Source organism: Onychostoma macrolepis, chromosome 22, assembly GCF_012432095.1.
Source record: "Onychostoma macrolepis isolate SWU-2019 chromosome 22, ASM1243209v1, whole genome shotgun sequence".
Taxonomy (NCBI): domain Eukaryota; kingdom Metazoa; phylum Chordata; class Actinopteri; order Cypriniformes; family Cyprinidae; genus Onychostoma; species Onychostoma macrolepis.
Genome location: NC_081176.1, coordinates 27,676,788 through 27,704,200, shown reverse-complemented (window position 1 = coordinate 27,704,200; position 27,413 = coordinate 27,676,788). Strand labels below are relative to the sequence as shown.

Sequence of the window (27,413 nt, the reverse complement as noted above, 5' to 3'; positions counted from 1 at the left end):
GATGTTCTCGTCTGAGGTTCAGGTAAAGGCTGTCCAGCTCAAAGGGCCTGAGGTGCTGTGATGGTTCCTCTTACCTATCAATGTCACTCACATCTTTGGCAGGGCTCACACTGCAAAAGTTGCTACTGAAGTGATCTACCAGATGAGCTAAAGGAATCACTCTGTAGGCATAAATCACAGGAATCATTTGGCACCTAGTAACATATTTCACTGAAATCTCGCTTGCTTCTTTTATATTCATACACTAAGACTACTGTATCGAAGCACAAGCAGTGCTTGTACAGACATTGGCCAGTGGCGGCGCAGTTGAGGAGCGAGACGAGGAGCTGCGGCAGTGATGCGCGTTGGAGGCGCGCTTTTCTGAACACAGGAAGCGGGCGCTTTAAGAAGACGCGCTGCTGCCGCGGACAGGAGGCAGGCCGGTGTTTTTCCACAACTGATGTCTAATGGTCACCCATGTTGAGAGACAAAGGTCAGAAAAAAAAGCTCATAAACTAAATTTACCGCTGCCGCTGTTATTCAGCACCGAGCCGCCGCACAATACAGAAGGGACAAGAACGTTTCAAAGGAATTAAAGGAAATAAGCATTAAAGGTAACGTTGTTTCCCCTGTTTGCTTTTTGGATTTAGTATAACGCACGGATGTGAGACGACTGATGTTTTATTTCATTTTTAGCTTAATTTACAACGTTTTCGGAATCTTTTTTCACAACGTTACTTAAAATTCATCAGCTTGTCTTAGTTGTCACACATGCTGAAAAGAGTTTGTTAAGGGATCCAGAAAGTAGGCTACTTTAACAGTTTATTATATATATATATATATATATATATATATATTTCTAATGTTATTAGGCTATTTTAACACAGTATATAGCCATATAAAATATTATAATATAATGGTTTGTTTAATTTTTTTAATGATTAATGATGATTTGACACGCTTTTAAACTGGTGGTCCATAAGGAGCGATTATGTGCTGCTCAATGCGCTTGTGTTGATGCTGTCAGTTGTCATTGAGTTTCTTACACTCCCACTCTAGATAAATATAACTGAGTGCTGACTGCATGGAGTTAAGAATAGACAGTTTGACGTCCCTCGATGAAAACATGTAGCATGAGGCTTTTAACCTGAGATATTCACCTCAACAGCGTCAAGCGGATGAAATAAAGTTACAAATGAACATTATGCACACAAAGATGCGACTGTAGATGCAGCCGGAACGGTGCGTCAACAACCTGTTGGATGCTTTCTTAAGAAAAACGGTAACATTTCGCGAAAGTTTGTGATACGGACGCGCCTCCTCGAAGTAATCGGATGTAGGTTTGGTGACTTTGGCGACGGTTCACACAAGGACGCGTTCTTGCGTTTAAAAGCGAAACGAAGAGGAACTGAAAGGAACTTGAGGGCGTTTAAAAAGCTTCTAAGGCGGCGTTTACATAGAAACCGTTCTTGATTATGCATTTCCCCCGCATTGTAAGTTCCTCGGTTCTAAAAACGCCGTTCTCAGTATAAAAACCCGTCTCGAGACGTGTGAACGGCTCTTAACTAGATTGCTTTTAACTTGACACGCCGTATTAAAAACGCGATGCTAAGCAACGAGAAGCAGCGAACCGGCCAAATACAATAGATTTTCGTATGAACCTGCATCCTAATGAACTGACGACTAAAGTTGTCTCGCAAACAGGTTCACCTCATCTAGTAGCCTACTTAGGGTTATGCGGAAGTCAGCTCAGTCCCTGCGCAAACAAACACAATACAGGATACAGAGTTTAGGTTTCTGTGCACATGCCAGCTTGCATACCTAGCACACCGATAAGGGTAACAGCCACAATGCATTTGGGACAGATGCCATTTTTGGGAAGAAAACAGCTAAACACTTATTCAGTGTGTTGTCTATATCTTAGTGTGTCATAAAAGAGAACTGCAAATATATGAGCCTATCAGCTGCTTTTTAATTGATGTCAATAAAAAGTTAGGCTTGTTAACAAAGGCGATACTGTGTCATGACTGCCAACAAACAGCTCTGCCCAGAATTTAGTTTACCACTTTAGACTTTGAACTTTTCCAGCATGCTTTTCTTTTTTTTTTTTCTTCTTCTTCTTCTTTTTTTTGGATTTAGTTGTTTATCTTTAATATAGATTGTGAGGCAAATTTCACATTGAGCAGGCTGAATAATGCACATGTTGTATTCAGTACAGTTTCCTAAATATTTAACAATATGAAAAAGAGGACAGATAGCAGAACAGCACACTCTCTGAATGCAGTTCACTGACCCGGTTCACTTTTAAATATCATTTTTACCACTTTACTTTTTTTTTATTGACATGCAACAGTACCTGTACCCAATTTTGCCACCCATAAAAATGCATCTTGCATGTATTTGAATTTTATTTATTTATTTATTATAGTGTCTTCAGCTTTCCACTTGTTGTTTTGGTCAGGCGACAAATATTCCCTTTGAATAAGCATGACATTTGTGGAATCGTAAATATACAAGGTTAAAAGTTCTTGGTGGACACTGGAGACGTTTGACAGAAATCTGAACTGGACTGGCTACTGCATTTATTATCAGACCAGTTGACTTGATTTATGGCATAAACCTCCAGTGGATAAATTATGGTTTTTGTGTTTTGATTACAGGACAAATCAAAAGTCAATATGACTACATTAATGGTTATGATAATAAACACTACTGTACTTTAGAAACAGTTGAACTCCTTCTTTGTGTAGTAACAATGTCAATATGTAGCAGTGTTGTTTCTTCAATGCATGTAGTGCAACAATGAAGAGCCAACAGTATGTTAACTTTAATTATTAAACACTAGCTTAGGTTGTTCAATTATACTGGTGCTTAACTCTGAATTATTCTCCAAGAGTTGACACCATTACTTAGATCCTCTCTCATTTATATTTCATAATGGGCATACTGACCCTGCATCCACTGTGTCATATTTGTTCTTCGCAATGTGTACTAAAAGCTAAGGGTTTTACAAATGGGACAAAGGACCCCTATGGGACCACAAGAGAGTGCTTTGGAATATATAAAAAAATGAGAGGGGAAAAAAAAAAGAAATATATTTTAGGGCTGTCAAAGTTAACTTGTCAACTTACAGTAAGATATACATATATTGTAATACTAGTTTACTGTGGGTTTAGTACAGATTTGGAAACCAAATGTTCCATATATTGTCTTTCTCACACTGTAAAAAAATCATATATCAAAATACATAATAACCATTATATTTTAGTAAGGGTCCTTGCAAAGAGGTCTTGGCATCAAAAAGTTTGAAAACATTTGAGGACCACAGTGGGACCACCTAGTCAACGTCACACCATGACCACACCACTGCAGCAGAATGCAAATGCAAACATCTTAATCTCCAGTGATACAGTTTGGTTCACTATAGCTAGGCAGTGAGAACGCAATGCATCATGTCGTAGATTATGTACAAGTGGATCAAACTCTGCTGTCAACACTTGACTTGAATGTTCATGACTTCAGTTTCATGCATCATTGCTGCATTGTGAGGTTTACATAAATGGATAAGAGTGTGCTTCTAATGCTCCGGACTCCGTTTATGTGGTGGAACGAGTGTGGAAAGGAAGGAATTTAATGTGAGAGCACTTAGGATATGTACATGGTTCTAAAATAGGGATGGTTACGTAATGAGCCAAGTGCCTCGTGCCGACTCTAGACCTGAAGTCTCCCTCGATAGTTGGGACTATGTAGCAATCCTGCCACTCATCTGAGATGACAAAGTTGATGGCCCAAATAAATCCCTGACGGCCACAGGCTATGCGACCTATTGATGCGGAATAACAAATCACTTCCAATTAGGAGCTTCTTGGAGGCAACTGATTCCGGATTCCGGAGTGAAGCTGCTCCATCTTCCATTGAAGAAAACTTGAGAGTTTTGACCAACTCGGTGCGATTCAAGTCTATTGTTTCTACTTGGGAATCAAACAAATCTAGTCAGTGTCCCAAAGTAGGCTGCCATGTGTCACAATTTTTGCAGCATTCCAACACTGTGCGCTAAAAGGGCAAAAAATGCCAACGGATCCTTTGTTCTGTATTTTTGAACAAATTGGCCGATCCAGAATTCATATAAATGGTCCTGTGAGCACAAATCACCATTGTCCTTTTATCACGGCTGTGCTGCCAAATGCAAAAGGCTGAGGAAAACAAGTCGTACAATAGGCTTTTGTTACTCGTCACATTATGCCCTATGCAAATGCACTGGGCCTTGTCTTTGCTTCACTGCTGACCAGAATCTAAGTCAGACTTGTCAGTCAGTCAAATATTGTGCTCTGTCTTCAAACCACTATACAAAAAGTATATAATTGTTCTTTGACTACATGTCAAAGTATGTTAAGCCAAGCTACTTGTCTTGAAAAGAAAAGCTATTAATGGCAGGAGCCTGGAAACCATCAGCTGTTCAAGAGAAACACAACAGAGGTGTGGATTGCCGTCCACATGCTCTTGTTTGTCGTGTCTGTGGCTCGGGTTGCCACAAGTGGACGCCACACATGCAAAGATAAATAGTTTCAGATAGACCTCTGATGCTTCTGGGCAGTGGAAATTTACCATCCAGCCGACCGCCGCTCGGGTTATCCACTGCTCCGAAGCTGCGACCAATCTACTGATTGCTTTTAATTGTCTTAGTCTGTGGGCGGGTCGTGGTGTCACCTCGGCTTACACTGAGCCCTGGAGAGATTGGGGCCGTGTGGTCAGAGGTATGGTGTCTGCTGAGAGAACAACACAGACCAATTGGATTCAGCCATGAAGGAAATGTAAGTGACAGGCAGCGCATTAATTTGAGGGAATGTTTGTACTTGTGGATAATGGGAAAGGGGTAAAATTTGAGGAATAAGATAAAAGATTAGACTTTGATGGAGTTTGTCATGTCGAATATTAAAAACTTAGATCAGGAATGTCTTTAAAACTGAATTTCTCTTATTGACAATTAAATTATTGCCAACTCATGGGCAAAAATGGCATTGCAACAAGGCACCAACCAGTTGCATTTCTTAACCCACTTGTTTGCTTTCTTTGACTCTTGGCCAGTAAAGTTTGTCACCACAGTGCTTTGAGTGGAAATGGAAAGTGTCTGGAGGATTTCGCTGTAGTTATGTAACAGAACGTGTTTGAGTTGTAGCGAGCTCCTAAGCCTTTGAAATATACAGATTTAACCTACCTAAAGAGGATGAACGTAATTTCCTGAAATTTTTAGACCTTTTTAACAGTCTTGCGTTGCCATGTGTATGATTCTGTGCTAAATTTGAAAATATAACACAAAATCACCAATTAAATGGGAACTATTTAGTGTAAAAATAACACCCAAATTCTTTCACCGTAAAAGACCGAGAAACCTCCGGAAGATCAATTTAAAAGAACTTGAGTCCTGGCATGCTGCCACACTAGTTAGCATGTTTATTAAGTCGTATGTTTAGCAAAGCAACGGAAAAGAGAATATACGTGTATTTATTGATTGTCAAACACACTGAAGATTCCCCCCCCCTCTTCTTCCGTCTCCTTGAGAGCAGGGGAAAAAGCAGGCTTGTGTTGAAGAAACCGGCCTCACAGTGGGGCTATAGTTTGTTCAAGCGTTGCCAAGCTGTAAAGGAGTCTGGATCGGGTAGGGATGTTGGAGCTGACTTTGGTATCTTACTCTCTGGGATTCATCTTAGGGGCTCCATGGCAAGTTTGGCTTGTGCTTTGAAACAGAAGATGCCAAGCCTGACATAATTACTCCATCCTTGAATAGAATCCTGACAGCGTAAACACTGTGTTACTTAAAGGGACATGGGCAAGATAAACATGCCAGTTCTGCATCGAAACTGCAGTGCAGGAGTTTTTTATTAAATCAGATTTAATTTATGTGCGTGATTGCGTTTGGGTTTCCTTGTGGGCCATAATGTGACGTATTTCTGAGTGAACTGTGTATTTTATCCATCAGGAAGTGAATGGATTGTGAAAATGGCAAAAATAATTTTCGGACATTTTCTTTTGATTTGATTTCCAGTGATATTAAGTACAATTTATAGTATAAGTATGAATTTACTTTGACAAAACAATATAATGTGTTAATAGGATTATAGTGTACAAATCATTTAAAACAAGACCAGGAAAATGTTTTAGCAAAGTAAAGAGGGTCCATTTTGATTTTATGCTGACTTTAAACTAGTTGGTGTTAAATGCTGATGTGTTTTCTTACTCATCGCCTATGTGGTTATCTGTTGGCATCCTTTCATGTTGACTACAGACACACTTCACAAGCAACAAAGAAAGCGATGAAGCTTATCAGTTTTACGACTAGGTTTAATGTACTATTGGTCATAGCTAAGTTATTGTACCAAGTATCATGCCACTTACCTTCAGTTGTGTCGTACATGAAAATTTCCTCTGTTCAAACCACAAAAATGTGACTTTACTTTAATCACGTTAACCATCATGTTATATTCTCGTGTGAACATTTCTCACACCTGAAAAAGCTGCTGTTCTACATTAACTATTTATGTTTGACCTAATTATAAATGATTTAGAAAACTAAACAGGAACTTTTTGATGTCTGAACCTAAGGCTGTTGGGGTTCTGTCAAGAGTTCTAACCCCTTGTTTTCTTTTTAGCATGGCCCAGAAGGAGAAACTTCAGTGTCTAAAGGACTTCCACAAAGATATTCTGAAACCCTCCCCGGGAAAGAGCCCAGGCACGAGACCAGAGGATGAAGCCGAGGGGAAACATCCCCAAAGGGAAAAGTGGGCTAGCAAGCTTGACTTTCTTCTGTCAGTCGCCGGGGGCTTCGTTGGTTTAGGCAATGTCTGGCGGTTCCCGTACCTCTGCTACAAAAATGGCGGAGGTGAGTAGATTTGTTGATACTTTTGGACTTTGAACACTGATGTGACAGTCATAAAAACTTAATTTCTTGACCTAATTTCTGGAATCTACTCCAAAGATTATCAATTGGATAAATTCATTCAAAAATAAAAATTCTGTCATCCTTTACTCACCATCAGGTTGTTTCAAACCCAAATGATAATCTTGTTCTGTAGGACATACATGGAGATGTTTAGAAGCTGGAGAATTATTATGCTAATAATTATTCTATTAGAATTAGAACAAGAGAATTATTAAACTGTCAAACTTCATAAATGTTTAAAAAGCACCATAAAGTGTTTCAAAGCCATATGAAAACTCATCTCATGTCATACATTATGAGTTTTCATGTGTCTCATGGCCGATTACAATACATTTTCAATTAAATGCACGCACAAATACAGTTTGAGAGTGAGTCCTATGGATTACTTTTATGGTGCTTTTTGGAAGTTTGACAGATACATCACTATCCACTTTTGTTACATGGAAGACAGAATATTGTACATTATGAAAAATCTTTTCTGTTTCACAGAATAATGTAAAACATTTTGAGCAACATTTTTTCTGTGAACCGTCTCTTTAAGGCTTAATAATTAATACACCCTCAGATCATCAACAATCATGCGCTAACTTTGAGAATTAGATAACACATTAAAGACATTTCATTTACCGTATCTTCTGAAAAAGTACCCTACCCTACCCTAAAAGTACATAACACTCACTTTCTTCACACAACAGAGATACAGAAAGAGAATGAGTGCAAGTGTCAAAGCCTTACATTGTACTTAATGAACTCCTTGAGGAATATTAAACACTAAAAAGAGTTAAACACTAATCCAGCAGTTAATAGGATATAATAATTGACAGAATAAAGCAACTCTTCTCCTGGCTCCATTTAGGTGCTTTTCTCATCCCATACTTCATCTTCCTGTTTGGTGGAGGACTGCCTGTATTCTTCCTGGAGGTGGCACTCGGTCAGTTCACCTCTGAGGGAGGAATCACCTGTTGGGAGAAACTCTGCCCCATTTTTACAGGTGAGTTTGTTGAACTAGTATTTCCTTTACCATAGATTAAAATGGAATATAATGGCCATCGATGGAGAACAATGCTTTTTGCTGCCAGTTGGTGTAGTTACGGGTATCTACCAGCAGGGGCAAATGGGGCCAAGCCAAGCATTCTGACCCCTTGGTAAGGACACAGAGTGGGAGGTGTGTCACAGATACCACCAGCTGTATCTGAAGATAGGCTGTGCAAGACATACAGGTTTCATGTTAAATGTCTGATAGGAAATATGTATATTTATGTAAAAAAATAAATAAATAAATAGTAGTTAGGGTTAACCCCATCACCCTCACCTCACAGAGCCACTAATAATAATTATATTTAAAAAATTAGATTAAGACTAGTCAATCTACTGGCAGTTATGATTGATGCACATTTTTATGTTTTTATTTTTTGTAAATTTTTATTAAATATCTCAATTTATAAAGTTCCATTATCCGATACAGTATTCATTATGTGCTCTCATTTAAGCATGGCTCCATCTGCTAATTCCTATGTAGATATTTGTGTAGACCAAAGCAGTAGACTAAATGAATACCTTGACAGTGCTATTAAATTTGACACTTTTATTTGCAAAATATTGACATGCACCAAGAGTGATTTGTAATAGATTATTTCTACATGGATAAACATGTCTTTGCCACATGTTGAATAGTCCTTAAAGGGGGCATAACACACAGTGTCACCCAATCTCGTGTTAATATTGAGTACCTATAGAGTAGTACTGCATCCTTCATATCTCCAAAAAGTCTGTAGTTTTATCATATTTATAAAAGAAAGGTACAGCTTTACGATTCTCTCCGAAAAAAGCTGAGCTCCTGGAGGCGCGCCTTGGGCGGAGCTAAAGAGTGACAAGCACTTGCACCGATCGCCAACAAAACAGAGACATTTGATGCTGCTTCACTTACCATCTGCAGTTCTGAATCATGACCAGGATCTTTTATAGCTGGGACTGCTCCATCTTTCAGTATTAAACGATGTGCAAATCCAGCGTTGAACTGGGCCTTGTTTATAAAACGTTCGTCAACAAACACACTTGAGAAACTCAGTTTCTGCCCCGGGAAAAACAAACTGCATCCACTGTTTACGTAACGCTGGGTTCTTCGGGAAGCTGAACAAGGTGATCTTTCCCTCACAACCAAAAACACACTTCTTTAGAGACATTCTTCCCGAGCGAGTCCCGTGCAGTGCAGCCGAATGAAGCAGCCGAATGAAGCGCGTGCGCTCTCACGCTGGTCGATGCGTGCACGGGCGCGTTCTTCTGGGAGAAATGCCCATATAAGGAGTTCCACCGTCATTTACGTCAGCAAGAGCCACGATCGAAAAAAAAACTCTCCGAAACTTGTACGAACCTGGAAGTGAGATTTTTGGCACAGAAATACTCGGTTATACGTCCAAATTGTTTTTTGAAACTTTGTCCATGCTTGGCATGAGAATCACGTTGGTGAAAATAGTCACCGTTGGTGTATTTTAATGTCAGCAGTCTGTTAATTGCAGCCTGTCTTCTTGTTACTCTAGGGACTTGTAGTAGTTTCATTTTCAGCCTGGCTAGTAGCAGAGACAAAGTAACATCAGCAGCTATCAATTTATGTATTGGCTAAGAAGGGCAGCTGCTCATGAACAGTAGCTTGTATAATTGGACGCATCTTCAACTTGCGTGGTGTCGTGGCTAAAGCTAGATCTAGGGATCAGGAGGTTGCTGGTTCGAGCCCCACAAAGAGCAATTACCATTGTACCCTAAAAAAGGAATCAAAACCCAGAGTGAATGACTACTTTGGAAAATAAAAGCAACAGATTTCCACCAAAATATGTCTTATATAACAGAGTATATCAAACCTCACAAAAATGTCTTCTGACCACATGTTCATTACTTATTTAAACAGAGTTTACCAGTGAGCAATCATTACATGCAAACTGCTGAATTACCCATATCCCTCTGCCAATGAATGAGGTGACAGCATTGGTCTGTTTTGCTTTCCAGTCAACCTGGCCAACATTCATTTACACAGTTCAAACTCTGAACCAATGTCTTGCATCACTTACCTCCAACTCTGGACAAGTTTATTCCATGTTTATACAGAAAGCACAAGAAGGTTGCATAGAAGTTTGTCATTTATTTATCCATTCCCATGCTCCACTGGAGCACAACTCCTTTCATTGTGTTCATTAAGGTTATAATAACAAATTGCAAACACTTTGAATAACTATAATGTGCTGTATAATGTGCTGAGTTAATCCATAGTGCCATTGGCTTAATGTCACCATTCCTCTCTTTGTACAGGTATCGGCTATGCATCCATAGTGATCGTTTCTCTGCTGAACATCTACTACATTGTGATTCTGGCCTGGGGCTTGTACTACCTGTTCCAGTGCTTTCAGCCAGAGCTTCCCTGGGCAAGCTGCAACAACAAATGGAACACAGAAAATTGTGTGGAGGATACCCTCCGCAAGAACAAGACTCTCTGGGGGGCTGTGAACGCCACTAACTTCACTTCCCCCGTCACTGAGTTCTGGGAGTAAGTACTCATTACTTGAGTACAATTTTGTTGTGTACTTTGAAAGCCATCCAAATCCAGCTATCAGTATTTAGTTGAGAAGAAGTTGTGGGGTTATGAAGCCAAGACATTGCCTAATTTATCTGTACAGTTGTCCTCAATCATTCACAAAGACTCTGGAGCTTGTTTACTCTCTTAGTGATGTTGTGATTGTAAATAGCTGTCTTATGGAGCACTTAATGCTATTGATTAGGGGTATTCAGGATGTCCACAGTCCTGCAGAGTTTAGATTCAATCCTGAGCCAACTCTCCTGGCTGTAATCTTATGCCAAAGTAATCCCCCATACTTCAGTTAGCTGGTTTAGGCCTATTTTTGCTAAACCCGGTAGAACAATGGGTCCCACCGAACAGTTCCAAGGGTCTGGAGCAGGGATGGACAACTTTGGCCCTGGATGGTCACTGTGCTGCAGAGTTTAGCTCCATCCACCTCCTGGTAATTTTCAACCAATCCTGAAGACTAAGATTAAATTTTACAGGTGTGTTTGATTTTAGATGGAGCCAAATTCTGCAGGACAGTATCCCTCCAGTTGCCCATCCCTGGTTTAGATCTCCAGACTGTCTTCTAAAGACCAATATTTTCACAGAGTTTAGCTCCACCCCTAATTAGCACACCTTAAGGTCTTCAAGAAACTTTCAAGAAGGTGTGATAGAGCAAGTTAAAGCTAAACTCTGCATGAAGGTGGCCCTCTACCTGCAGGACTTCACACAGCTGATCTAGCAGAAGGCTAGTGGTGGTATTATAACTCTATGGTGATGTGTATTCAAGAAAACAATGTTAACTTACCATCACACACATCCTGAACTCTCGGTTGATTAACCCAAAACTTGCTTACTTGAGGTAAGCTGGTTCTAAAACCATGACTGCAAGGAGGTTGAGTCAACCCAGAGTATGTTCACGGTGAACAACAAGATAACCTGCTCTGCAGAAGGTTATGCTCAGAGCATAAGTTGCTAAGGCTACTTACATACCCTGAAAGTTATGTCTGCTTTTGGAACCGAAAATTTAGGTTTTCTGTTAACTTGGTAAACTCAACCGGGTATGTCTCAGAACCTGCTTTCTGGAATACCCCCCAGGAGTATCTAACCATGCTACTGGAGGGCTACCATCCTGCAGAGTTTAGCACCAAACCTAATCAAACACACCTGAGCTACCCAAATCAAGGTGTTTGAGGTTACTTGCAATTTACAGACAGGTGTGGAGCAGGTTTGGAATGGAAATCTGCAGGAAGGTAGACCTCCAGAAGCGAGTTGACTACACCTGCTCTATGATCACTGGCTTCTTGTAATGATTTGCACTTAAACACTTGTTCCTCTATAGCAGGGGTGTCCAAACTTGTTCCTGGAGGGCTAGTGTCTTGCAGAGTTTAGCTCCAACCCTAATTAAACATACATGAACCATCTAATCAAGGTCTTAGACATACTAGAAACTTCCAGGCAGGTGTGTTGATGTAAGTTGGAGCTAAATTCTGCAGGACACCGGCCCTCCAGGACCAAGTTTGCCTGCTATAGAGAACTCTTCTGTCATAGCAGATTAAACAACTTCTCTGATTATTTGAATGGTAGCTCCTTAAACACCCTCAATGGCTTTAGAGTGTCTCACCAGCAAACATTCTTTCCACCACAGGCGAAATGTCCTCAGCATCTCAGATGGTATCGAGGACGTGGGTCATATTAAATGGGACCTGGCTCTGTGTCTGCTCGCTGTGTGGGTCATCTGTTTCTTCTGCATCTGGAAAGGCGTTAAGTCCACTGGGAAGGTGAGCTTGGTTGCATTACACAAATTCTTTCAACTTCAGTCAATTTAAGTTAATTTAACTAATAATAGTTTTTACAACCAGTTCCCTGGTTAGCAGCAATAGTAACTATAGCACACCTCCTTCCTAATAGAGACCGTAAAGTCAATCAGCAGACACCACCTCTTGACTTGGGCACAAGTTCCCCTTGAGCATGCACTTGTGAATCTTTTCATGGCTACAGCCAAGACAGTGTCAGAATAGATATAGCATAGCAATATAGCAATATGCGGTATAGCAATTCTAGCAATAGCTACTTTAGGACGGACTTCTTTATGCAATAAAGGCTGGTTCATGCTGCCCTAAAAACAACATTTTCAAGTTGGTGTTTGTATTTTAGTATGTTAGGAAATTGATAAAAAAAAGTCTTTAAAAGGCTCCTTTTGCACTTCACTTGAAGCCATTTTGACTTGAAAACATGTGACTGAGCTCCATTAAAGGTGGCATATGAAAGATTACTTTCCATTATCCATTTATTTTATTTTTTGTGACAGTCTGCATATTTATTATGCAATTTTAAATGTACAATGCAATTTTAAAATTTATTTGCAGGTAATTCATGTTTTGATGTAGTTTTCGGCACTGTAGTCAAAATAACATTTCTAGCCAAGCCAAACATTACATGATTGGAGGAAAACAGCTGACCAGAAAGTATATCCTCTAAAGCCAATATAAAACTGTCAGTGAAGTTAAGCTGTAAATTGCATGTTAGCCTTGGAAATGTTTTTGTCAGAATGTCATCTCAGAATGCTGGAAAGTATGACAAGTCTTTTAAAGAACCTGTGAAAAAGTTCTGCTTTAGTTTTCTAAATTGTCAAATAACCTACTAAGTTTGTGGGTTTTAATACAACCATAGCATTAAATTTAACCTCAGTGTTCTTGGCTTTTCTGCTCAGGTTGTGTACGTCACGGCAACATTCCCATTTGTCATGTTAATTGTCCTGCTTGTACGGGGTGTCACTCTTCCTGGGGCAGCCGAGGGCATCAAATTTTATCTGTACCCAAATGTGACTCGCCTTGGAGACCCAGAGGTAAGATCTCATAGCTATTTACATCAAAAGGCTTTATAATATCACCTACCCACCAAAACATGATTCCATACCACTTTGGTCTCTATGGCAATCAACTTGGCTGAAAATATGTTATGTTTTGGATGCTGGTCCCCATCAGGCTTAACTAGCTGAACCAGCAAGTAGGGATGGGTACCGAGAACCGGTTTTTTTTTTTTTTCGGCCGGTACGTAATTGGGTCAATACCGGACTACCGATAAGCTTCAGTACAAACGAAACTGTTATCGATACTTGTGTTGGTTTATCTCTGTATATTTCAATGTTAATGACGGATTAGAAGCTGCTGCTTGTCATTTACCTTCACTGAATTATGTGGCCGACGTTTGATAGACGTGCGTGTGATATCCATGCGCATATACGGTGTGTGTTTGCAGCAAGAGTGAAACGTTCGAAAGTGTGGGCTCGCGTGACAAAAATAAGTCACACCAGCGTCAGATGCAATATATGGAGTAGTGCAATAGTGAACAAAGGAGGCAACACTAGTAGCTAATATAATGAAACATTTACTAACAAAACACAACGTCTACCTCAAGCAGTGTGCTGTATTTACTATGTCTATGGGCTCCAGCAGCTCCAACTGCAACTCGCGAGACACATTCACATCAAATGTTGATTCAGCGGTAGAGTTACATAGAGAAAAATAACTCCCTGCTCCTGACTGAAGAACTTTAATACCGTTGCTAAAGTTCAGCAGTAATAAAATAACTTGAAATTTTCAACAACTTTTCACATCTTTTTGCACCAAATAGTATCGATAAGCAGTATCGATATTGGTATCGGTATTGATAAAATGTAAACGATACCCATCCCTACCAGCAAGACAACCTTAGTCAACTAGCTGCAACAGAGAGACCAACTCTAGGTTGGCCTATTTCCAAAACTAAGTTTTGCTGGTGAACAACATGACTGTGGTAGTCCATCAGCTGTCTAGCTGCTAAATCAGCACTAACTAGTATAAATCAGCCATCTAAGATGGACTTTTATGCAGGAAAAGTGCTGTTTACACTTGTCGACATAATGTACACCAGTGACCGTCTGCAACTTAAACCCAGTATAAACTTTGGATGTACAGTTTACAGAGAGAAACCCAAGATATGCAAAAGAGTCCACATAAAAAAGTTCATGATGGCCTCACTCAGAAAGCTACAAATCTAAACATGACATGAAGTTGTTGAAACAATTTATATTAGTCTTTCATGATGTATCCAGTTCTGGAGGACCTACAAGAGGCTGAACGCATGCAAATATTTGAGTTTGCTTAATTCGTGTTGTCAGTCAGCAAATGGTTTGGCGTCTTGTGTCTAGGTGTGGATCGATGCAGGGACACAGATTTTCTTCTCTTACGCCATCTGTCTTGGAGCCATGACGTCACTGGGAAGCTACAACAAGTACAAATACAACTGCTACAGGTGTGTTTCGATGTCCTGGGGGCGGGAGGGGGGCATAGTCCAGTGAACGGGCAAAGTGGGAACGTAGGGTAACTTTGTGTTAATTAACAAACTCCATGACATATGTGTGACATAGGGACTGTTTGCTGCTGGGAGGCCTGAACAGCGCTACCAGTTTTGTGTCTGGCTTCGCAATATTTTCCGTCCTGGGCTTCATGGCACAAGAGCAAGGGGTGGACATAGCCGATGTGGCAGAGTCAGGTACGAGGGTCAAGCAGCAGTGATGGTGGGCACTGCTGCTGCAAATAACAACACGAAAAAGTTTGGTCAACCCTGTAGTGAAAACCGCGGCAAAAATCGACGCCTGTAGACAATTCGGAGCCAATAAAACTAGTTCCAGGACCTAGGACTAAAAAGAAAGCCTAAAATTTGGAACCTTCGTCATCATTCATCAGATAAAAACCTAAATGAATAAGAAATGTAGAAGGTCTCTTGGTGGAAAGCGGAATTCGATTGGAATCGACTGTATAACTGTACGGAGACTGCATTCTTGGAGCCACTGGGAACATTAAGTCCTAGTCCACTAATGGCGAAGAATCAACTTTTGTGTGAAACAGCATTGACTGCTGTTCAAGACAGTTTCCACTGGTGACCCTAATCAAGAAGCATCTTGTGCCAAGTTCAGGATAGAGGCAATTTACAACATGCTTTTGGAGAGTTTGGGTTTAAGTCCTCGAGAACTCTATGCAGTTTGACTAAGGTCGCCAAGTCAGTTCCTATTGGTTCCTTTTTCTACCCTGGACACACTACATGACCAAAAGTATGCTGACACTTGCATCTATTTGGTGGGTTTGGCTATTTCAGCTACACCCTTTACTTACAAGCAGGTGCCTACAATGAAGTATACAACCATGCAGTCTTCTTAAGACAGAATGGTTTACTGAGACTCTTGTGGAAGAAGCTCAGACCTAAACTCCATTGAACACTTTTTGGATGCACTGAAACATCAACTGTGAGCCAAATCTCAGTCAAACATCTACTGGAATGCCTTCCCAGAAGGGTGGAAGCTTATTGTTAATGCTCATGGTTTTGAAAGTAAATGTTCAACAAGCACATATGGGTGAGATGTTCTGGTGTCTACATACTTTTGACCATCTAGTGCATATCAGACGTTTCTCAAAATGGCTCTTTGTCTTTCACACTGCTTTTAGACCTGTGGTACAGGTTCATCTTCAGTCTCATGGTGAAAGAGATCAGTTGATGTAACGACTGCTTTTTAGTTTTTCTAAATGTCTAGTCTTCTGCACTGTTCATGCTTTGGCCCTCCTCTGTGGAGACTTTGGTCTAAGTATGTCTGGCTCAAGAGAGGTGCACAAAACATACATCTTTATCACTTTGTTTATAAGACACACAAACCTAAACTTTACTTGAACTTCCGTGCATATCAGCACAATTATGTTTGTATGGAGCCAATGGATCCTTATCAGGGAGTCTTTCAGGATTATTTGGTTGGATACTTTTCTAAACATTTCAAATGGCAAGAAGCTAAAAGGTGCTTTTTTTGCAAAAGAGAAGTAAATTTTGGGACGTTCAGTCATAGATGCATCAACCTGACTCTGCGGAAAGTGCATTTTATTGTACTTTGACATTATGCTATGTGGGACATTGTTTCAATTTGGTCTTTGGTTTTATTATATACTGTATGTGTTGTGCTTGTTTTTGCATCTAACCTCTGTTGGATCCTACATTTTATGTTGCAGTAGCAAATGGAGGTGTTGTATGTCACCTCTGAGGTTGTTCTTTGTAGTGTTGAATATGGAACCTGTAGCATTACACAGGGGAAATATCACACCGCTCATGAAACACTTTCTAGATTTCAAAACAGCCGAAGTTAACCTCAAGATGCTAATTTCGCAAGAAGATGCACTGAAACAGTCATTGGACTGTTTATCAACGAACCACTGGCAGTAATTTTGCCTGGCTTGATTGCTTTGTCATGTAGATATTCGCTCCATTTTTCTTTCATGTCTCCTTTTGGTCTGTGCCGAAAACGAAACGCACCACAGCGGCATAGATCAAAGTGTGCAAATTGCTAGCATTGCTAATTGTACTTTCTCCACTTCCCCACCCCCTCTGTGCTCTTCCCAATAGGTCCTGGCTTGGCCTTCATTGCTTACCCTAAAGCTGTGTCTATGATGCCACTTCCTACATTTTGGGCAATTCTTTTCTTCATTATGCTTCTGCTGTTGGGCCTCGACAGTCAGGTAAGTACCATATGGAAAAACTGTTATGCTAAACAGCTTGAGTACCGTTAGTTTACAGAGTAGTAATTGCATACAGCCAGATGTTGATGTTCAACCCAGTCTGTGGACCTTTCAGAAAACATTTTTGGAATTAAATAGCTAATGGCTAAAGCTAATTCCTTAGCTAACAATTACGGTGCAGTAGGTTAAATACAATTAAAAAGCTCTGTAGATCCAACAACAGATCAATGTAGCAAATTAAGCCACAGTACACAAGAAAACATGGAAACAAGCAGGGAAAGAAGGAGGGAAAAAACTTTGTTGGCAGCTAATCGTCCATGCAGCAGTCCTGTACTATCATATTTCTCGGTCCCGGTGAAACTGAACACTCTGCTAAATCAGTGTCCATCCACATCCAGAGGGTCCACTAAACTAGGGTGTGGTGCTTGGACTGTTAAATTAAGTTTCTAAAATAATATGCATGCAGCTGTGCTGAATAACATTAAAGGGTGTCTATGTACAGCACTACTTACAGTAATAGATACATTTCATTACAGTATGTTACAACTTCATAGACCTATCCAACTGATGCTGAACTGCACTGACCTATTTCCTATTGACTGGCCTCAAAAGCTAATGGTCCTGAACAAAAAGCCACAAACTCAGTTCAACAAGCTTCCTTCTTTTGTTGTTTTATACTGTATAATATTCACTCAAAATATTAAATCTTTGATGAAACCAGTTTGTGATGACAGTGTTACTTTTTCTTTTCCCAGTTTGTCGAAGTGGAAGGGCAGATCACATCCCTAGTGGATCTGTATCCATCCTTCCTAAGGAAGGGTTATCGGCGTGAAATCTTCATAGCTATAGTCTGTTTTATGAGCTACCTGTTGGGACTTACCATGGTCACCGAGGTAAGCGCAACAGTCGAATACACTTTTATGAAGCATTTCCGGTCCCACTTTATATTAGGTGGCCTTAACTACTGTGTACTTACATTTCAATTAATCATTTGGTACAATGCACTTATTGTGTACATACATGTTTTTACATTGTAATTATATTTTTAAAAATACCTATACATAATTACATCTGTAATTAATTTCTGTAATTACATTTATATTTACACTGTTGACCCATCCCTTACACCTTAACCCACACTTAAACCTACCCATACCACCAACCCTGTCCCTAACCTTACCCGTATCCCACCTCAATAACAGTATAAGTGTTTTGCAATACAATATGACCACAATAAGTACATTGTACTTATTTTTTGACGCAAGTACATTGTAATTAAGGCCACCTAATATAAAGTGTGACCGCATTTCCCTTCCAAATCCATCCTAATTCTAGTCTTTACCACTTTGCAAACAAATTGGACCAGCTGGTTTCTCCTGGCTAAATAAAGAGTGTATCAAATGCAGCTTAGTTGAATGATCAGACACCATATGTTTTCCTTTTAGGATTTTAGTGACATTGTCATTTGATAGTGTGTGTGGCCCTCAACCAAACCCACAGTTCCTGTAATCAAGAACGCCACACTCATGCCAGATCTACTGCCCAAGCTCTCCCATAAGGAAGAGGCTTTCACTCCCAGCAGTGCCTTATCGCTCCCAGTTCCATGTCTTTTTATGGACGTCCTGACCTGCTTTGAGCAGTGAGAATTCCACAGAGGAATTGCACTGCTATACTAGGAGATCCGGCCTGGTCCGACAATGCACATCTAAGATTCTTTTGGCCCCCTTCAAATCTCGGCCCCTGATTGCTAAGCCCCTGGAACAGTGATAAACTGGGAATGCTATTCTGTGACTTGAGCCACACAGTGTCCCATTTTTTTTCTGTGACATAATGTCTTATGTCACCCCTGAATGCATTGTGCAACAAATGTTTTTGTTACCAAAAGAAAACTAGTCAAGTGTTTAGCCAACCCTTGCTTATAACAGTCCTCTATTGTGTCGGCCTTGCAATTACAGCATGTACCAGAGCCTACTCACTTTTTTCAATGGTTATTTTTGTCTGTTTTTCAGGGTGGCATGTATGTGTTTCAACTCTTTGACTACTATGCAGCCAGTGGCGTGTGCCTTTTATGGGTTGCATTCTTTGAATGTATTGCTGTAGCCTGGGTTTATGGTAAGTATAAATATTTAACAGAAAATGTGACTTATATTCATAATGGTGTGCTGGAGCAGGCACTTTTCATGAATAGGGTACACAGTTGGTGTGGCAGTACTTTAAAACAAACACCATGTTACTGTTATGTTTTCAACAGTAAAAATGCAAGATATAGCATTTTGAGTCCAACCCTGTTACAGCATTATTTCCCCATCATAACAAATTATAATCCTTGTAACTGCGATACCCTTAAGTAGAGATGGTCACTGTCCTCAGAGTTTAGCTCCATAATCAAACACACCTTAAAAAAAACAATCTTGGTAGGATTGCTTGAAAATTACAAAAAGGTGTGTTTTCTCAGTGTGTGTTGACTGTACACGTTAGCCATTCAATACTGTTACTGAAGTTGGTGTAAGAAAAAAGAGATCAAACAACAATGTATATGTATATAAATATGAGTTTATCCTTAACTACATAATCAATATATGACTAGCTCATCCCTGCTGAGTAACAGAGTAATTTAGACTAAATCTGCAACCCTGTTACTGCATGATTTTCCACCTTTTAAAATTGATATACAAAAGAAGTAAAACAAATTTGGATCCATTTACAAAATTAGCTCATTTACATTTTCCCAGATTTATTTTATTTTTTTGTGTGTAAAACCCATACCCCCCACACACACACACACGCACACAATAATCTGACAAAAACGCCATAATTTGGATTTGTAAGCACTATTTCTTAATCTATTGATGGAAAGTGCCAACAAGCCAGCAAATGAGTTATCTTTCCTTGGGAGATGAAACAAAGCCCTTATTGCTGGCAAATTACTTATGAAAGGAATGATTGTGAAATATTCTCAGGTGTGTTTTTTTGTTTGAACGGAGTGTGGATCATTTAGAATGAATTAGTGTGCAAATCAGGGTTTCTACTGTACGATTTAACCTAGTTCTGAAAGCGTACATAACGTCTTTGTTCCCTACTGTCATGACCTTGATTTCTAAACCTAAATGTTTCATGAATATGTCAGTATATGCCAACTTCTCTTGTTAATAGAGCTGCTGCTGAGGGGGCTTAAACCCTGCATGTAGGCAGAGTCAGGTTAAAACACTAATATTCTATACTATGGGAGATTTTCCTGATAACATGCTGCACTGTTTGCACAATTCGTTTGCACAATACAAAAAGTTACAACACAACAGTTTGTAATCGTTTTTCCCTGCCAACCCAAACAAGACACCAAATCAATTAACTGCTAATGTAATTATCATCTTAAACAATGCAGTAACTATGTTTCCATCTATCTGCACTGTAGTATCATGTCATTATGTTTGTGAATTTCATACCTGATCACATTCCTCCTCTTCACAGGCGCTGATAATTTCTATGATGCAATTGAAGAGATGATTGGTTACAGACCAAATCCGTGGATGAAGTGGAGTTGGACTGTAGTCACACCTTTTCTGTGTGTGGTAAGTTCATTTTAGGTGAAGGAAGAGTCAGTCCCTAAAACAGGTTAAATTAGTAGTTTACTTATGTATAGATGCATTGTGTAAAAAAAATAAATAAATAAAAAGTGAGAAGTGCTTGTCCACAGATCTTCTTAGGCCCACTACGCAGTATGTTTCCTAAAATGACACATTGAGGTCCTTTGAAAGAGTATTTTACACAGTTCAATTTGAGATTGTGTGCTTTTCTACCCTCCCCCATGGCTACACATGCAAATTCTGCTATTCCGCTTTGGATTTGCTGCAAAAATCCGGCTCCCATCTCACTGTAACAGAGCTCCAGATGGGGTGACCATCTGCCTGGCCAACAGAATGAATGGAAGGAGCTGTGGATGAGTGCAGGATTAGTTTCCATGAGATGACGAATGTCATTTTTTCTGTGAACATCATAGGACTATAGGGGAAAAAATAAATCCCTTCCGAATGTACAGCCATACAGCTTTTAAAGACTGAGGAGACTTTTATCTTCCTTTAAATTAAATGTCTCTTTTACAGTGGATTAATCTGTTTAGTCATATTGGAAAGCCTACATAATCACAAATAAAATAAATACATATTAGTAATATTATTATTAATAATTATTATTATAATAATTATTTTATAAAGACAAATTAAGCCTATTTTAAAACATTTATTATTATTATTATTATTATTATTATACTATTAAATAGCAAATAGTTGTTATCAAGCATTATTATTAAATAAATAGTACACATTTTGATTTGTTTAATAAATATCATTGTTGATCATTAATGTAGTTATATTTACATTTAATACTAATACTAATAATGTATTATTGATAATGTCGTTAAATAGGAAATAAATGTTTCTACTACTTTTTGTTATCATATATCATTATTAAACAAATAAATAGACAAAAATATTGTTTTATTGAATAAATAAAGTCAAATTATGCTATTTATTCATTCAATAATAAATAACATTATTAGTATTATTAGTATTATTATAAAATAGCAAATAATTGTTTTTAGAATCATGTATTAAATAAACAAAAATAAAATAAATAGCAAAATTATGTAGATATAAACAACTAAATTACAATAATAAACAATGCCATTGATTTGTTTTAATCAATAATAAAGTGACATGTATTGTTGTCGTTAATTAATATATAGCATGTATTAACAAATTAATTAAAATCATTACAATAAACAGTTATTTATTTATTATTATTATTATTTATAATGTTATTTATTTCAAAGTCTAATATGATCTGTAATATTATTATTTTAAACTTTTTTTTATTTTTTTTTTTTTTATGAGATTCACCCCTTCTTTTTGATTAGTCTGTGAGCAATTACATTACTGTGCCTGACTTGTAATGTAATGGGAGATGGCACTTGTGTATTGGACATTGGATTGAGTGTGCTGTTGTGACCCCTGCTTTTTTCTTTTGCTGCAGGGATGCTTTGTCTTCTCATTGGTCAAGTACACGCCCTTGAGATACAACAAAGTCTATGAGTACCCGGACTGGTCCATTGGAGTCGGTTGGACCCTCGCCCTCGCGTCCATGATCTGCATACCAATGGTGGTTGTGATCAAAATCATTCAATCAGATGGACCCCTCATAGAGGTGAGTCCGTCGTGTCAACGACAAAAAGGTTCTTTGCCAATGAACAAGCCAATAATGTTCCTTTTACGTTTCCCTCCAGAGGATCAAAGCGGTGGCAGCACCCGTGAGGGGAGGAGCCAGTTCTTGCCCCCAAGAATACCTGCCCAAATGCAATGAGCTGGCGCAGCCGCTGGACCCCAACTGGAACGGAGGCTTGATGAAGCCCACCCACACCATCGTAGAGACTATGATGTGAACACTCTCTGTGAGAGAATTCAATGACCTGCTTTTCCATTACACATATATATGTGATTCTATATACATATTAAAAATATACTCTGTAACTTTTGACATAGTCGTAGGACCAGGTTTACATTGCTACGCATCTGCACTAGGAGTCCTTGTTTTGTTTTTTGTTTTTTTTCTACAGAGGAAGTTACATTTTTCTGTCTGTATTTTTAATATTTTTATCATAATACTATTATATTACTATTATTGTCGCTGTTATTAGACAGAGAACAGATCGCAAACAGCAGTATCCTGAACCTAGAACCATGCCCGTTCTATTTTTGTAACTTTTATCTTGTACATATCGAAATCAAACTAAGCTGTGTTTATTTTTTAGAGAATCGAGAATCATGGGGAAAAAACACAAAGGGCTCTGTAAACGTGAAAAGTAAACATTGGTGTACAAAGATCTCGTCCTCCACGAACGTGAAATGGTCATCTTTTTAGGAATAGAAGTCGTAGAGCTTTAAGTGTGTCCCGACAAAATGTTTAGACTGGAGATTGTGCTGTCCGGAAGAATCGAGCCGTTAGCACTGCTTGTTTTCAATGCACTATACCACTAAGGACACTACATTCTCCATAGTGTTGCACCGTTTAAATGGATAGTTTACGAAAAAAAAAAAAGTCATCATCATTTACTCAACCCTCAAGCTGTTTTTCTGTCGAACACGGATGTAGAATGATTCAACGGTCCATACAATAGAAGTCAAAAGGATCCAAAACATTTACACGACACACTTTTAAATTAAGAATGAAAAACTTTGGAATTCATTGACACGACAACTGCATTTTGGGCATTTGAAGTGCAGACTTTTAAAAACAGTTTTTGAAACAAATTCAAGTTTTTGATAACAATACCATTATCTCCGTGTAAAACACAAATTTGTGAAAACGGTGACGTCATGCGTTTGCGTATTACATGTTCAGCCTGTAAGTGCGTAGTGTTTCTTTACAAAGTGACATTGCCAATTACTGGCCAGGCATACATAATACAGCATTTTTAGTGGTTTTCATGGATCCAGTCTTCTAAGAAGTTCCACAACAGAAAGGAACAACGTGAGAGTGAGTAATTAACATAACTTAATTTTTGCATGAACTGTCCCTTTAAGTCTAACTGTTTTGTAAGCTTTCCGACGTTGCAAGTTGGAAACTGCACGACTTCGGAAATATGCAGCACACTAATTCTTAGCAGTCTCTTCCCTCTTCTAAAGATGCATTCACAGTGAGCGACTTTTGTAGCAGAGACAATAGGCGTGTCCATTCTATTTGCGCAATTAACGGGAAAGAAAACACAAATTTAGAGTTTGCGCTTATTAAATCCGGGCCTGATTTTTAAGTGCAGTATATCCACTGTGCTATTCATAAGTCGCCCACATTGATTCATAGTCACCAAACACATTCTGATTTTGGGATATCAGAATGTAAAGCTGCCTGGAAAGATTTAAAAACCACATAGATTCAGGGTAGTTTCGTACATTTTGTATCAAATCTGTTTGTTTTTATTTCCAATCACATTTGCCTTTTGTATTCAGAAATATCACTGTATTTGACTGTTCTGTTCAGCAATTACCAATAGATCTCATCCACAACTGTTAATCGACAAAAAAAAAGAAGCTTGCTGCGAACTGTAACGTGCAATACTTTGTAGAACGATATGCATTGTTTCTTCACCTGTCTTTCAGAGAGTTGGTACTTGGAAGTGTGGAATTACGTATGATTTTTAAGCTGTTGTAATATTTCAGAAACAATGAACAGGGGCCAATTTAAGCTACCGTAAACGGTATGCTGAATTAACACCAAAAACTCAATGCAGATCTACTTACTGTGACAATTTATACTTTTTTTAATTAGAAAGTAAAGCTTAATTCTAAGTATTATGCCAATGTTATGGATTAAATTTATTGGATTTAATATGATTTTTTTGACTTGGCCAAGTTAAAACTGTAGCCAATCGCAAAGGGAGATGCTCAGTTGATCTCAACAGCTTCTACTTTGGTACCTTTGGGATGCTTCATTACAGAAAAAAAATAATTGTAAATGTTAATGTTGAAAGAGGCACAATTTCTTAGCAATACAGAGATTAATGTGCAGTCTCAGGGTGTTTTAATAACGGAGACTGTTTTCCCGCTGTTGTGCGTCTCTTGAAACCCTTCCAGTTTTGAAGAACAGCTAAAGGGGGCGGTGTTTATAAATGCAAGAGAGAACCTTTTTAAAGTAATGATTAGAAATGTTTATTTTTTTATTTCGAGGATGTGTAAAAAAGCAAAGTGTATCGATAAAAGAATTTACAGTACCCAAAAAAAAAAGAGAAAAAAGAAAAATGGAATAAAAAGTTTTTATCTCTTAATAAACATTTATCTTTTAAAAACCCTTCTGATTGTGGTGAACGTTTGACATTCAGAATTTGTTAAAGAGTTTTACACCATTTTACTATTTCTTCAGTGTTTGGTTTTGTTTAGTTATATAAAACAAGGTAGTGCTTTGTTTGGCTTAAATTCTGAGTATAAACTCTCCATGTGTTTTTCTCCTGACCTCAGAATCTTTCACCACGGTAAATATTGAATTTTTGGCTGCCTACCATAACTTACAAATAAAAATAAACCCAGTGCATAGGCATACTGCTGGTGAATGGAAGGAATGATTAATTGTTATGGGACTGTTTGTTCTTAGAGGAACAAATGATCTCAAGACAACAAAAACAGATTCATCTGGGCTTTTCTGGATGGCATCATTTCAGTTGTAACTCTAATCATCCCTCTAAAGTGACTATTTTTTCACCTTTTTAATCATGCTAAACAGGATTAGCATCCTGTGACAATCCTGTAAAAATGGCAGAACATCAACACCGACAGTCAAACTCATCTGCCACAGTGACGCTCAAACTATATTTCGTAAAAACACTGCAGAGAGAATCCAGCTACATTCACATTCCTCAGGATCTGCCTACAATTACCAGAAATAAACTAACTATCTATCTATCTATCTATCCATATACAGTATATGAACTATATCTATTTTCATCCATCCATCCATCTGAATATCCATCTATATCAACTATATCTATTTCCATCCATCCATCCATCTGAATATCTACCATCCATCCATCTATTTGAACATCTATCATCCATCTATCTCATATAATATAATCTCATATAATATGAAAAATGTTTTCTTTAACCTATAAACAAACATCTGCATTTCTGCAAACAAAATAACAAATGCAGCGCATCCACGAAAGTCAATGCAAAAGTCAGAATACTTATTTTCAACTGGGGCCTGTACCATGAAGCCGGTTTAGCTGGCTAGCCAGGTAAGTTTCAGTTTAGTTTGCGGCAACTCTGGGTTTTAGGTACCATGAAAGTGGTTTGGCTTTTAGCAGTGTTCATCGTCATAGTAACTTACGCTCCACAGCTAACCTGCTCCGGGGCAGGTTATGTTCTGGTTTAGAGATCTCAAACCGAAATATGACCAATCAGCTTCAAGCAAAGTAACACATCTCTGACGCAATAAAGCCACTCCTCCAGTTTCTCATTTCCAAATTAAAAGATGCTACATAGTAAAACATTTTTAAAGATAAAATCATCAAATTTTTAGAGATGATTATTTTTTATAATTATTTTATATTATTTATATAATTGTTATACCCTTAATCCATTACACAAGCCAGCTTAGTTTAATAGTAATTATTAAGATTTTATTTAAAATCAATGTAAACATATATATAATACAGATAATATGCAATATAAATAAGTTTTAGAATCAATAGCTTTAAGCATGACTACATATGAGCTTAGATTTTTAAGTGTTTTTATACCTATAAATATTATCAACTCTATAAACTAACTTTACAACTTTTATTTGCGCTTATATGGTAAGATGTTTTCTTTAAGCTTTCCTCTGTGTAAATGTGTTTAAATTCTTCATATTTTTTAATCTTTGGTAGTAAATCGCACTGATTCTCTCACGAAAAGCGAATCACAGTTTCGAGGCATGTGATTGGCTTTTCATGTGCACACACTCCATTAACTCAGGATCAAGCCTGTTGATGATCAGCTTCATGGTACCAACAAAGCCGGATTGGACTGGTTTGGTTTTGTCAACTCAAAACTAATCCTGTAACCCTGAGTTTGTTCAACCACCATCATGGTACAGGTCCCTGGAACCACAGCAACACCCATAAACTTAAGTTATGTTGTCAACGCATGAGGACATCACCATGGCAACAGCATGCTACTTAAGTATGCTCTGATTGGTTCAGCATCAGGTATAACATCAACAAAAATCCTGACAGTATTTCTCACATATAAGCATTTTTCTCATATATTTACATTTACAAGTCACAAAAAAATTGGATGTTTGACAACTGGCTATAGGGGCACTGAAAAACAATTTTGGTTATATAACCCAAGTGCCACAAAATTACCTTTAGACCCCATTGAAAGTGGTTGTGTAATTCACATAGTGAGCAATAGTGACCCTGTGTGCTTGTGTTGTACAGCTCAACACCCACAATTCACTTTCAAAAATAGCCCTCTCTGTTTCTCAGGTGTTGAAAAGCATGTTTAGAGAAGAAAAGGATAGAACAGAACAGCATCTTAAAAGCACTGACTGCTTAACAACTCACCAGTAGAATAATGTCACCAGTAAATCACCCACAGAGACACAGGTTTAAACAGGTCCTGTGGGAGAGAGCACAATACATGTTAACTCAGCTTACCTCTGTGCTACTTGGACATGATGACTTCACTGCAAAGAGCTCCTGCAGAACGTGACAGATGAAACCTTTGTCTTTCTATTGAAAGTATTTCAAAGACTTATTCACTCATTTCAGAGCCTCTCAGAGCAACTTTTGCAAGGGCACAGTGTTGATTCAGCAGGCTTCCGATCTCATTAGATGTCATTACTTCTTCATTTGCAGCCTTTGCTTAAAAAAATGAGAAAG

The 27,413-nt window shown here is 38.5% G+C and overlaps 1 protein-coding gene across 2 annotated transcripts; it reads left to right on the top strand.

Moving 5' to 3' along the window:
• Positions 1-402: 402 nt before the first annotated feature.
• slc6a6b (solute carrier family 6 member 6b) lies at positions 403-24,841 on the top strand. Of its 2 annotated transcripts, none has more exons than XM_058759407.1 (14): positions 403-593; positions 6,627-6,856; positions 7,773-7,907; positions 10,217-10,451; positions 12,115-12,247; positions 13,180-13,314; positions 14,659-14,762; positions 14,878-15,002; positions 16,893-17,005; positions 17,761-17,898; positions 19,015-19,117; positions 20,474-20,574; positions 22,034-22,204; positions 22,284-24,841. In XM_058759407.1, exons 2-14 carry the CDS (start codon positions 6,628-6,630, stop codon positions 22,437-22,439), a joined length of 1,878 nt encoding a protein of 625 aa, XP_058615390.1. In that variant the 5' UTR covers positions 403-593; position 6,627; the 3' UTR covers positions 22,440-24,841. The 2 variants fall into 2 exon arrangements, with proteins under 2 accessions (XP_058615390.1, XP_058615389.1); XM_058759406.1 differs by lacking the exon at positions 403-593 and adding an exon at positions 4,585-4,790.
• The last annotated feature ends 2,572 nt before the right edge of the window (positions 24,842-27,413 follow it).